Raw genomic sequence first — 14,375 nt, 5'->3', positions numbered from 1 at the left:
GAATTTGACACAAATTTAGCAAGGCAGTGATTATCAGCAATTATTTTATGGACAGAGATCAAATTGCATTTCAAGGAAGACACATAAAGAACCGATTTAAGATGTAAATCAGTAGACAATGTAATGGTGCCAACTCTTACAATAGGAGAGTAAGAGCCATCTACGATTTTGACACTAGATTTAGTGGAACATGGATAATAAGAATTAAATAGGTGAGATAAACCTGTCATATGATCAGTTGCGTCAGAATCGATTATCCATGGTGTTTGGAAAGTAGAAGGAAAATAACAGGATTGTGTAGACGAGGTACTATGAGAGTCGATAACAAACTTGGCTTTTAAGGAAGATGGATTAGGGATTGTGGGCCTAGACTTGATAGAGGTAATGGTGGACTGATTATGGGCATGAGTTTGGATAGGCCCACTAGTTGGGGATGAAACTTTTTTATTGCTCGACATGTTTGAAATACTTACCTGAACAATTTCTGAAAAATTCTAGGTTGGAGACAGAAAAAAAAAAATTGAACAGTAAGCAAAAAAAAAAAAAAATTGGGCCTGGAACAGTTGGGAAAAGGCTTGGGCTTGGAACAACAGCTTGGGCCTGGAACAATAGCTTGGGATACTGGGCTTTAATCTGAAGGAAGAGGGAGTCTGATGGAACAATAGCTTGGGCTACTAGGCTTTAGCCTGGAACAGTATGCTGGAGAGAGACTCTGAGGGATACGGGGGGCCGAGTGTTTACTGGAGAAAAAAAAATGCCAGAGTGTAGCGATGCTAGACTAGACTGCCCGAGACCTTTGGAGAACTGCCTGGGGTTGTGCAACGCCGGAGTGGAGCGACAGGGGTCGGGTTGCGTCGTGGCTGGCCGTCCGAGGGCTTCTGCAGTTGGGCTAGCCGTGTGATTGGACGTTGGACTAGTTCTTTGTAACTCCCATTTTCTTTTTACAAATTATAACAGTTATGAAAGATAAGAGAAGATATTTTTATTCATTTTTGAGTGCATTACAATGCTAACCGAATGTTAGAGCTATTAAGTAAAGTGGAAGAATAACTAATGAATATGCAACTATAACATTCATGGGCATTTCATTAGTATAATACCCATAGAATGATGCTAAATACAAGCAAACAATCACTAAAGTTATGAAAAATAAAGAGAAATTCATGTTTTGATGATGAATTTTATCTAGAAGGTTAAGAGATGAAGAAGTTGTGCAAATAAATGGTTGAAGGAACAAGTATTTATAGGGCAAAAACTAGCCGTTTATGACCGTTGGTGAATAATGTTCATGACCGTTGGGGGTGTAGTTGTTTTCTATTATGGGATTTTAACAATTCTAAGTTGTTGAAGTAACCAATAGGTGGGAATAATTAATTTATGGGTGTTAGAGAAACTTTTTCAGAAAAGTTTGTGAGCCAAAAAATGCTAGACTAAGTAATATAAGAAGATTGAGAAATTTTCATTTTTTTACTATTCACCGGGTACTATTCATAGTGGGTCCCACAGTGGGGTCCGCAAGGGTCCCACAGTAGGGTCCGCATGGGTCCCACAGCGGGGTCCACCCCATGGGTTCCACATGTTGATGCAGTAGTGACACATTGATGACTTAAGCAAATTACTATGCTTGATATTTTGAATATGTTATTATTCCACTATGCTTATTATTTTTAATATTTTATTAGAATAGTATCCCAAGTTTTTCCTATAAATAGCCCTTCCAAAACTCATCTTGAAATCACAAAAACCTCATTTCCTTTCTCTTACTCTACCCAAAAATATTCTTAACATCCTTCTAAAAGTTCTAAACCTCGGAGTTCTAGGCGAAGTTCTGTCCATAACGCTAGCCTACGAAAACCTTTTAGGTAAGCTCTTCCCGAGCCTTTCTTTTCAGTTATTTAGTTATTATATATGTATAGATTATTTTACTATGCCGTTATAATGCAAAAATTTATATATAGATTAATTTACTATGTCGTTATAATGCCAAAATTTATATATAGATTATTTTACTATGCCGTTATAATGCAAAAATTTATATATAGATTAATTTACTATGCCGTTATAATTTATATATAGATTATTTTACTATGCCGTTATAATGCCAAAATTTATATATAGATTATTTTACTATGACGTTATAATGCCAAAAGTTATATGTAGATTATTTTACTATGCCGTTATAATACCAAAAATTTATATATAGATTATTTTACTATAATGCCAAATTTATATATGGATTATGTTACCATGCCATTATAATGCCAAAATTTATATAGATTACTTTACTATGCCATTAAAATGCTAAAATTTATATATGGATTATTTTACCATGTCGTCATATTTTACAAATGCCAAAATTGAAATATGAACTATTTTTTTATGTATCCTCATAATAGTAAACTTATATAGGCTATGGTCATACTTTGGACTATTATTATGGACTCTTATGACCTTATTCCCTATTATTATGGACAAGTATTATGACCTGGACTTTTCAGTATGACCATGACCACGACTTTTAGATCAGGACCTTGTCATGGACAACTATAGTATGACCATACGCCTGGACATAAAATAAGCACTAAAACAGGAAAAATGGGATAATAACAATATTAAGCTAACATTTCATAATGTAGATTTTATGTAATTTAATAGTTTGTGTTTTTATCAGGAAGCTAACAATTTCGATTGTTTTATCAAGACGCAAGGTAAGTAGAATCCTCATCTACAATACAAGTCTTTTATGTGTCTTATGTGCATTTATATGCTTTATATGTTATTCTGCCATGTTCTTATGCATAAGTTATTTTCAAGAATGTTATATTTATTATGCATAAGCACGCTTAATGTTCACAGACAAGTTACTGAAAGCGTTAAAGTAGAGGTGCTGCTTGGGAGACCTAAGTCCCAAATAAGTAAGGAGGGAGATGTACGTCCCTATATAATGAATGTTTATGAGGGAGAAATTCCCTATTATCATGTTTATGTTCAGGTGGGAATGTGATTCCCTATGTAATGCCGGCAGCAGCATCCTCTAGGGCCCAAAAGAAAGGAAAGTGAAAGAAAGAAAATACATAGCATGTTGCATGTTTATTTTAATGCATATGAGGTAGTTATTCTACTTACTGAGCCTTAGCTCATCAGATAATGTTTTGTATTGTAGGTAAGAGACCCCAAATATAAATTGTTGCTGAGTATACGTGGGGCCAACATGACTGTACATATGGGGCTGACCTGAAGGGAGTGGAGTTCTGCTATGCTATTTTATAAATAAACAAGAAACTTGGTTTTATTATATTTCATTAAAAGTATTTTGTGAACTTTATCATTTACTTAAAGCTTTAAAAAGTATTTCATGAACTTTGTAATTTACATAAAGCTTTTCAATTTATCAGTTGGATACATTTTCATTTCTACGTTAAGGTGTAGTAACGCCACGAAAATGATTTATAAAAGTATTAAGATTTGTATGTAAGATAAAGTTTTTATCTAGTTGTGAGTATTGTGTGGTTAAGGTTATAAACATTATTTATGTATTGTTTAATAAAGTTTTTGTAAATTCAGAATTTCAGTATTGTCATATTTAGGTTAAAATTTGTTTTTACTCTATATATATGTATGTTAAGAAATGAGGTCGTTACATTCTTGCCAAGACTGATGACTGAGACGGATTTGCCGAAAAAAATGGCAATTGCTGGAATGGACAGAGAGGATCAGAGAGGAGCCTTACAGCTATGATACCATGTGAAAAATGGTGAGAACTAATCACCTACACTATCTTTTTATTTTCTGAAACATTATAATACAACTTATGGCTAGAACTATATATAGGCTATACAAGTATCACTCCATTAAATACAGAATAGGAAACGATTACTATACCCCTAGGAAACCCAAAAGATTCATTAATATTCTATTTCTCTAACTGTCAACATTTAAATAAATATCTCGTAAAATTTGGGTTACTTTAATCGCTGAACTGCTTCTAGGGATTATTTACGACCAACACTTCTTCGAGTAGGTGAAACTTGTGTTTAGTCATGCTGAAGATGTTTTCCTTCAAACAACCATCTTTAACCATATTGGATGAACCCGAGGGGGCAACTCTTCATCTTCTGGTCGAGTTCGTTCGACCAGGGCTGGTAAAATTAATGTTTTGAGTGTCATTTGTCATTTTGAAATTCCACATCACCATGTTTATTTTTGGGATAAACATACACAATAATATATATTTTTAAATTATAATTTATCGAAAACACAACAATTTCATGCTTTAGAGGGGAAAATGAATGAATTAAAGGCATAGAAAGTGAAAGTTTTGCATATTTGTGATTGTTGACTCAATTTTTGGACAACTTAATTAATAAGAACATAAAGAACTTTTGTGTATAGAATAATCAATGTAAAAGATTACAAGAAATTATAGTGATTCAGCCATTGACGACCTACATCCACTTTAATCAGTATATTGATTATGTAGTTCTTATAAGGAGTAAATGATCCTTAATACAATATTGAGTCTAACCATTAATGATTTTGGAAATATAATTTTATAGATGGAAAATGGCAGTTAGGCTTGATGAGTCAACACCATCCCCATCTAAGCTTAATCGTTGCCGCATTCAGAATATCCCTCACATTTGTTGTTATCAAATTTAGTAATGCTTTGAATATATGCTTCCTATACATGAGGGGAAATTTCGATTTGTCAAGTCCCTGAGAGTTGGAGACCTGGGGTCATGTGGCTTTACCTCGCTAAGTATGCTTTTTTGGCAAGACCTTCTCGGCAAGGTCCATGTTAGGCGATCTAGGGGAATTGGGTCATTTGGAGCCACCTAAACAGCTTAACTAGCCTGTTTGTTCCACATCAGCCGCCATGTCATCCTATCCAAAATTTGGTATAGCAAGGATTATATCATGAACTGGAATATAATATCATAATAGTTATAATTAGGATCTTAGTCAAACTGACTATTTATAATATATATATATATATTATATGTGTATCCTATATTATATTATATGTATGTTGATGATTACTTTATTATGTCTTATCAAAAATATATTTTAATTTTAGCATGAATAAATAGACACAATATTTATATTGAACTCTATATAGTATGTTTAGTGTGTGTGAAAATTTATTTTAATAAAATAAAATAGATATGCCATCTATTTTGGTATTATTTTATATATAAAACAACACTTCAATCATAAAGAATGCAAAATACTCTTATACAACTTTTTCAACTCACAACATCAATAAATATCAATAATTTACCTAACAATTAGGAGCTTCATGCTTGTTCCGCTTTTTCTGCAACAAACAGCCACAATTAATTGTAGCATAAGTCTATTTGGATTTTTTTCTGTAAAATAAAATGATTATCTAAATAGAAATTTAAAACTGCCTATGCAAAAAAAAAAAAAAAAAAAAACTTTTTAGAAAAGCCTTCACTAACATATTCAATGGTGCTATTAGAGAAGTCATTCATTTTCTTTTAGAGTACATTTGGAAAAACACTCTATAATTAAAATTGGGTGTTATTATTGGTAATTGTTAAATTTGGTGTGTTTGTTTAATTGGATATTACATAATAACCATGCAATTGAAGGTAAATGAGGTATCTCAATTGCACTGTCTAATTCTCATTGATCCCTAAAAATTGGTGTAGTTACCTAATAAATAATGTTGATTAGCAAATATGATATCTTTTTTTGGTTCAAATATTAGTATATATTTTTTTAAATGGAAGACATTTTCTACATTCTTCTAGATTTCTTGACAAAAATACTTTTCTTATATTCTACAATGTTCTTTTTCTATTATTTAATATGTTTTGTTTATTTTTCACGCTAAAGTAGTTATAAAATAGTGTAGGAGATAGATGATTTCTTTATTAAACTTATATATTCATTTTTTTTACCAAATATAAAATCAATAATTTTCTTTTATTTTATTGACATTCTAAAAAAAAGTGTTTATAATAAGAGTACTTATTTATGTCAATTTATCATAATAATATATTTAATAATAATTAATTAATTAAAAGTAGTGAAGAGATTTAGAAGGAAAAAAATGAGTGTCGAGAAACTCATTCAATATGCCACTTGATGAGGCTGGCTCGCTCCAGTTAGGGGCGCATCGCACCAATCTGCTAAAAATAGTGACAGGTGAAACCGTTTCAAATAATTTGGTTTAACCAGACAGTTCAACTTTAAATGGTTCAATCACATTTTCTAACTCTCTAAGACCAATTAAACTAAATAGGAGTGTGAGTTTTTCTAAAAATAAATTTTTAGAAATGAGAGTGCAAAGGTTTAAACCCTTACCCTTGAGTTAATAGAAAATATATCAAATCATCCAAGCCAAGCAATTTAATTATTAAGAATATGTTTTCAGTAGTATTTAATACACACACAAGTTTCCAAAACTAAAAAATAGAATTGTAAAGTCCCACATTATTTAGAAAGTAAGAGTTTATATTAACACTACAACAAAATAGGCATTTAATGACTATATGAGAGAGACATTGTAGACATTTAATATATCCCCTTATGAGAAACGTTGTTGAAGGAGCCATCTTAAGTGACCCTCTGATGACTCTCATGAGAAGACTTTTGTAAGTAACTATGATGACTTATAAGCTTCTAACAACAAATATACTAAGCTTTTTGTAGACTTTTTACGGTCTTAAAAGTAAAGTTAAAATCAATATTATATTTTAATATAATTATTTAGTTAATTATTTTATAATAAAAACAATATAAAATTTTAATATTTTTGTTATATGATTATAACAAAACCAAACTATTTTATTTATGGTTTGGTTTGGTTTTTTATTTTGACAAAATTGCATGATCAGTTTAATTTCAAAATTCTTCTAAACCATACCAAATCAAACTGCACACCCCTAGCTTCATATTACTTTAAAATACAAAACCAGACATGAATTAATGGGACCAATTATTTTGAGGCAAAATTAACTTTGCAATTTTTTTTACCCCTTATTTCTTATAAGAAAGACAACTATTAACCTCTAGAATTTAATTGGCCGCAGTGAAAATTTTAACACAAGGGCAGTATTATATATGATTTGTATCATTTAATTCATAAAATGAATTTATTACCAAAAAAAGAAGAAAAAAAATCACTATCATTTACGTCACAATGCAAATGTTTAGTCATAACACAACTATATTTTGTAACTATATACTAAAGTAATATCAATATTTAGTCATAAATTATTAATTATATGGCTTTACTTATTTGACTTTGATGATATAAATATATATTGTTAAAGTGTTATCTCAAGGGAGGATCTTGTTTGTTTCCACTAATTATTGCCTCCAATGTTGTATTATGGTTTCACATTGTGGCAGACATTAAGAAAACAACACGATGGAACTGCTTCAATATTTTTGGTGACAAAGAAATATATATTTTTTTAAATATTAATTATAATGTTTGCATTATTATTATTATAAAAAGAGCAAGATTCGAAAGTAAATGAAGAGAAGAAAGTTTTACATAGTGATGATAATAATGGATTCCCCCACCATAGCAAGACTTGAAAATCCATTGAATTGAATTGTCTGTACATAACGAATCTTGCAAAGAGTGTTGTGCTGTGAGTTTTGTGTCGTACCAAGGTTATAAGATCTCTATTCTATTCTCTATTGATTAATCAATGAGAAAACCAAACACTTCCAATGGGCCTAATGCATGCCCTAGATAGCTTTCCAAATCTAGGTATTTAGGCGTGTACGATATTGATTTCTGTTTTTTATTTTTAAAAATTGTGTTTTTATAAATGAGAATCGAAAATAATTTTTGTAATTTTAAAAAATAATAGATGTTTGATTAATATTTTCTAAAAATAATTTTTTGTTTTATTTAAAAGAAATCTTAAATAAAAAATTAATAAATATATTTACAAAGAGAACTTTTTTTTTAAGAGTTTGTAATAAATAATGAAATAAAGTAATATAAAAGAAAAAATGATGAAAAATAAGGAGAGAGAAAGTAAGGAGATAAATTTTGATGATTGACACCAAAAAATATAGAGAAAATGATGAGAGAGAAAATAACGAGATAGAAAAAATAATGATATATGAAGTGATACGAGAGAAAATAATAAGATAATTAGTGATGAGAGAAAAAGTGATGTTAGAGAATGTAAGGAAAGAAAAAATAAAGAGAGATAAATTAATCAGAGAGATAAATTAATCAGACAGAAATTGATGTGAAATCATAATAATTAAAAATATTATGTGAGATAAATTTTTTTTTAGAATAACTAAAAATAATTTTTTTTGTTCTCAAAATTTTTTATTTTTTGTAACTTTGTTTTTAAAAAATATTTTCTCAAAACAAATAAGTATGTTTGATATTATTTTTAGATTTTGAAAACAAAAACATTTTTTTTTAGGTAAGCAGTACAATATATATATATATATATATATTTATATAAAAGAGTAGTAATAACTTACCATATATCTTGTTATAGTAGCAAATATTAGGACGATCCTTTTAGGTATATCACTTGAAGAAAAAGAGAAAACATTGTACATGTTTATAATATACACCTACTCTAGTTGCTCTATATCATTTTTATTTTTATCTTAGAGGTAGTTTAGGAATTTTGTAAAACAAAAAACAACTATATTTTTTTAAAATTACGGCCATTATAATTATACGTGAAAAAATTATAACTACACCCCACTATTATGTTTACCCCCTTTTATTTATCAAAATATTATTATTATTTTTTTATAAAAATACCCTTACTCTATTTAGCAAATGGGGTCTTATTTGAAAACAAGATACCCTAAAATTTTCAAACATTTAATATCTTTGCATTAGATGATTCTTCTATAACTGTCGACTGCGCCACGAACCACCACGAAGCCACCCTCCCACAAGACTTAAAAAAAAAATCACATTTTTAAACAAAAACGTAGAGTTCCAATACCTGTGTAAAAATCTAAAAGAAAAAAGAGTCAGCATGCTAAAAAGTGAGGATTATTGGGCTGGGCCAGTATATCAGATGCTTTTTAATTGGGCTTTTCCTAGTTGTAGAAGAACATTAGCTAGTCTACACATTTTGGAGTGTTCTTTAAAAAATACAAAACATGGAATTTTATAATCTCTTCACAAAAAAAAGAAGAAAATTATAATAAAGTTGAAAGACATAGATTTTTAAAACATGATTAAGCTTTGTTGTATTTTATAAAACTTCTAATAAGGGGTTTTATATGTATATATATATAAATAGCGTACTTGGCATTTGTGCTATATTAAACAAAGTTCAACAAAGTTTGGTAGTTTTTGTAAGATATCCATTACATGATACACGAGATGGGATTTTCAAAAAAAAAAATTGAAATATAAAGGCGTTTTTCAAAACTCACTCGAAATTTGTGGTATTAGAAACATTTAATAGATAGTAGTTTTCAAATGATTCATTAAATGAGTAATCAACTAAATGAATTACCCATTGATAACTGGTTGTTTATTTGTCAAAATTATTGAGTAAAGTTAATGATAACTCACTTAGTCACTCAAGGAAGGATAAAGTTATTTTTTTAATACAACTTTATTAAATTTATATTTTTAATAGAGAAATGTTAAGTGGTACTATTAATGTCTAAAATCATATTATATAAAAGTGGGCATACCGTTATTAGTGTAGTCTAATACCTGAGCCCACACAATTTGAATTTATAATTAATATTTTTTTGCTAATTGATCTTGTCATACATGAAAACATCAACCTCGTCAACTAAAATTTGAGATTTTGGGCTTTTTAGTCGATATATCATATTGGTCAAATATAAATTTTTAAGAGAAAATTACATTATATATATATATATATATGAGATTTTGAATAGTGTGTGCAAAAATATGGCTTTTTTAAAATAAAAAAAAAAAAAAAGTTAACCTATGGCTTTTTTTAATATTTTTCACTTTTATGGGTTTATTTTCCCATATTTTTGTATAAAAGTTGATTTATGCCATAGTTTTACTTTTGAAGGTTATGTTTGTAATTTAATTATTTTTTTTAGATTCTTTGTTTTTTTTATATTATTTTTTTATAACTAATTTTATATTAAATTTTTCTTTGGTTGTTTTGAAAAAAAAAAAATTCTTTTTTTATATGAATTGTGTTTATTATTTTTTTATTTATAATAAACATTTTTTTCCTTATTTTTATATTGTACGTTTTTTTATATTGTACTTTCAAATCTTGGCTAAGGTATCCAGTTACTTAATTGATCTTTGACAATTATGTAAAAGAAAATCCTAGAGTTAGGTTAAATAACATGTACCAGGAGGAGTAAACAGTTACCCTGAGAGGAGTAATCTTCTACCATAAGAGGAGTGACGAGTTAATCATATTAAATATGAAAAGAAACATCAAATCTGAATGAAAAAGATGAAGAACACTTAATTAAAAAAAGGAATAAGTAACTATGATTTTAGTAACACATGTAACCAATTACCATAAAGAACCCAGAAATATACACACACATCATAACGCGAAGGTAACCAGTTACCCTCAGAAATATACACACAAAGAACATGAGTGTAACTAGTTACTCCTAGAAATATACATACAAATAACGGGAAGGTAACCAATTTCCACAAATTTGAAGATAGAAAAAACAAATCAGATCCACCCCATTTCCCTTCTCTCCCATCTTCTTCATATAATTTTTTTTTCTAAATTTGAATGTTCCGATCAAGGTAATTGGTTACCCATTCACGTTTTCATATTTTTATTAGTTTTCTTTCCAAATTTTGGTGTTCATTTAAGGGTTACAGTAAAAAAAATGTTGAAAAAATTTATTTGAATTTTTTTTTACATATAGTGGAAAAAAACTATAAAAAAAACAACAATAATAAAAGATAATAAATAAAAAATAGTAAAATAATTATGTAATGTTAAAATATGTGTGAAAAAAGAAAATGAAATAAGAAAAGAATACGCACAAAAAAAAAAGGAAAAAAAACTTAGGAAAGAAAACTAAAAAAATGTGAAAAAAAAAATAAAAGAAATGACGGAGGAAAAAAAATAGATGAATGAATAAAAATGAAAAGAAGAAGAAGAAAAATAATGGAAAATGGAAAGAAAAAAAATGAATGACAAAATTGGTAGAAAAAATAAAAAATAAAGGAAAAAAAAATGGAAGAAGAAAAAAAAAGCTCATATGTGTGAAAAAAGAAAAAAAATAGGAGGAGAAAATAATAAATACAAAAATGAAGAAAAAAAAGAAAGAAAACTGAAAAAATGTGAAGAAAAAAAACAATACAAATTAAATAAAAAAATAGACAAATTAATAAAAATGAAGAAGAAGAAGAATGGAAAAATAGATAAATTAATTTTATTTTTTTTGCCAAAACGATGTTTTTTCGATGCAAAATCGATGTTGTTGTGATATAATTATGAAAACTTAATTTTTGGCAAAAATGATGTTTTTTCGATGGAATTTCGATGCTGTACACTGAAATTTGACGAAAAGTTTAGAGGTTCATATTTTTTCACTCAAATGTTGGTTTCATATGATTTTTTTTTTAATTTTAGCATTTTTTTTTTTAAATTTACATGATTAGAATGTGAGAGTGTGAAAGAGTGAGAGAATGAGAGATGTTAGAGAGATAGAAAGTTCAAATTAAGAGAAAAAATTAATATTTGAATATTAGATGTATTTTTATCAAAAAAATTGACAGTCATATCAGTTGATATAGTTGGGATAACGATGATATATTAAAAAATTTCACAAAACTATTGTGCATATAATATGAAATTTCCTATGATATTTCCCTAATGGATGGAGTCGATATGCATGTATATAGAACGTAGCACTAACATATTCCAAACGTAAATCGATCGGCCAATACACTGGGCAAAAAGACACTCAATTCTATATTTTAGTCCCAAAGTTCGATAGGCCCCTTTTCTTTAATTTGTTACACATGATATAATTATAGGTGATAAAATATACATCAAAACTAATTGGTTTTATAAGCCTTATATAAGTAAGGGGTTAGTGTATTATGGAAAAGTTGAAAAGGAGGGTTTTCTCTATATGCAAATTTTGTATTTTCTGTTTGTTTTTCAGCTCAAATGACTTGGATTATTATGGCCGAGTTTGATGTGCTTTAATATTCTAACAAATTGAGATATTTGTATGATTGATGTGCTTTTATGTATATGCATGTGAAATATGATTTAGATATAATTATTTTTCATGTTTATTAAAACTTTCATAATTTGTACACCTCTAAGATATTTATGCTCGTGCTACTCCAACAAATGTCGAGAATCTAATTAAAGTTTTATTTTTAAAAAAATTAAGAAGAAAAATGACATTGTTTTAATTAATTATTGTTGCAAAGGAGACAGTGATATGAGACCAATCGTGCCACAACGCTTCCTTCTTCAATCACCGATTCCATGCTCTGCCGTCTCCATAGGTGTACGGCGTAGGTTCCACCGTCGTTGAGCTCTCTTATCCTTCTCTCCGCCCACCTACTCTCCGACTCGTTCGCCGGCTTCTTCATCAGCCTCTCTATCCTATGCCACGTCACCGGGTAAAACGCCTTCGGAGGCAAAACCACAAAGCTAGAACGACTCAACGTCGACGATGCCGCCATTGATGATGATGATGATCTTTCTTTAACTCTCTCTATAACCCTCGAAACCAAGTACGGCCCATTGTGCCCCCACCTGTTCCCGTCGAAACTCGACGCAAATTCCTTCATGAAATCAACCAAAAGAGGGTGGTTTACGTCGAACACCATTACGGCGCCGTTTAGTCTCGTCCACTCCTTCGACACGGCGTCCACGCTCTGAGCTCCAATGGCGTTTCTCAGCTCCGTGAAGTCCCTCAAAACAACCACGTCCGTGTCGAGATAAACGCCGCCGTATTTGTACAACATCACGAGTCTCATCAAGTTCGACAGGTTTTGGGACAAGGGGATGGAACCAGGGTCTTTGGTCCCGGTCTTCATTTGCTCGAGCCAAGCTTCGACTGGGGTGTTTTTGACCAAGAACGGCAAATCTGGCTCCGCGGCTAGAATCCTCAAACCTCTATCGAACAGCGGTTTCAAGATTCTGTAGCCTTTGACTGAGTCAAGACTTGGTGATGCGATTACCAAACAAGCTTTGGGATGAGCTTTGAATAGAGTTTCCAAGCTCCATAGCTCTCTCCGACCGAACGACTTAGCTGGAGAAAGCCACGTCATGAAGAACTGCATGGTGCAGCCACTACTGCCGCCGAGGAACTCTACAACACGGCCGTGGAACCGCCGAGTCGAGTTGTTCGAGTGGAGGAGACTGAGTTCCGGCAGCTTTCGCCGGAACCAAATGAGTCTTTCTTCTAGCGTTGTGATGTTTTCGGGAGGAATAATCAAATGGTCGACGTAGTCTGCCTCCTCATCATCTTTGCCATAGTTTTCTTCACGATGATGATGAGTTGATTTTGGCGCTATGAGAACTTCGTAGCCCTTAAAGTGAAGATAATAAGGGGAATTAAGACTTGAAAGAAGGCTGTTATAGCTATCTATGTAGATTATGAGGATGAACAATATGGTGGCTAGTGAGCTAACAATGAAAAAATGGATTCTCTTAGGAGGGTGACAAGTAGTAGTAGTAGTAGTAGTGAGTAATAGCTTATTAGAAACTTTTTTATAAGCTTCCATAATAAAGGGAGACTAACTAGCTACCTATATATATTATTATTGACTAGCTTCGAAGAAAAATATGCATGATTTTTTTCTTTGTTCTTGTGATCAGCCAAAATCATTAATGGTATATATGTATATATATAGGTGTAGGTCAAATTTAAGATAGGAGAAGGAAAATGTATATGTACATATATGTACGTATGTATATATATATATATATATGTATATTGAGCAAATTTAATGTGATCATCGGGCGTTTAAAAAATACTTGTCTTTTTGTAAGATTCCGAGTGCTTTCATGTGTGTATATGTCATATAAGGATCTTAATAATCCAATATTATAATTTTAGGCATGTGAAATTTGTTAGATCCATGAAAAATAATTATACATTATATATTATATCAGAAGAGATGTTACCTGGTTCATGACTCATGATGATTGTATAAATACATATTTTTGAGACGCATAAATAATTTAGACCCATTAATGCTTACGTCAATTATATCTTATAACCATTCATCACTACTATGTTCGTGTTCCCTCTTAATGATTTTCCATAAACAAATTAGGATATTAATCGCGAAAATCATCACCACTACTTAATACAAGCAATAATTTGTTAATAACCAAAACTGACGAGTATAATTGCACCCATTATAGTGGTTTTATCCCGAGAATGTA

General features: G+C 30.1%; 1 protein-coding gene and 1 long non-coding RNA gene across 2 annotated transcripts; one reads left to right on the top strand and one right to left on the bottom strand.

Annotated features, from left to right (window-relative positions):
• Nucleotides 1-1,749: 1,749 nt before the first annotated feature.
• LOC133802475 (uncharacterized) lies at nt 1,750-3,705 on the top strand. Its single transcript, XR_009877356.1, has 3 exons — nt 1,750-1,862; nt 2,672-2,708; nt 3,164-3,705. It is a non-coding gene; the product is annotated as an uncharacterized LOC133802475 (long non-coding RNA).
• An 8,680-nt stretch (nt 3,706-12,385) lies between these two features.
• Nucleotides 12,386-13,708, bottom strand: LOC133800310 (uncharacterized). The gene has a single exon (XM_062238265.1). The coding sequence runs from the start codon at nt 13,706-13,708 to the stop codon at nt 12,386-12,388; it is 1,323 nt and encodes a 440-aa protein (XP_062094249.1).
• Nucleotides 13,709-14,375: the final 667 nt, after the last annotated feature.

The sequence above is a fragment of the Humulus lupulus genome, chromosome 9, assembly GCF_963169125.1.
Source record: "Humulus lupulus chromosome 9, drHumLupu1.1, whole genome shotgun sequence".
Taxonomy (NCBI): domain Eukaryota; kingdom Viridiplantae; phylum Streptophyta; class Magnoliopsida; order Rosales; family Cannabaceae; genus Humulus; species Humulus lupulus.
The sequence above is the reverse complement of the archived record's forward strand: the minus strand, read 5'-3'. Positions and strand labels throughout refer to the sequence as shown.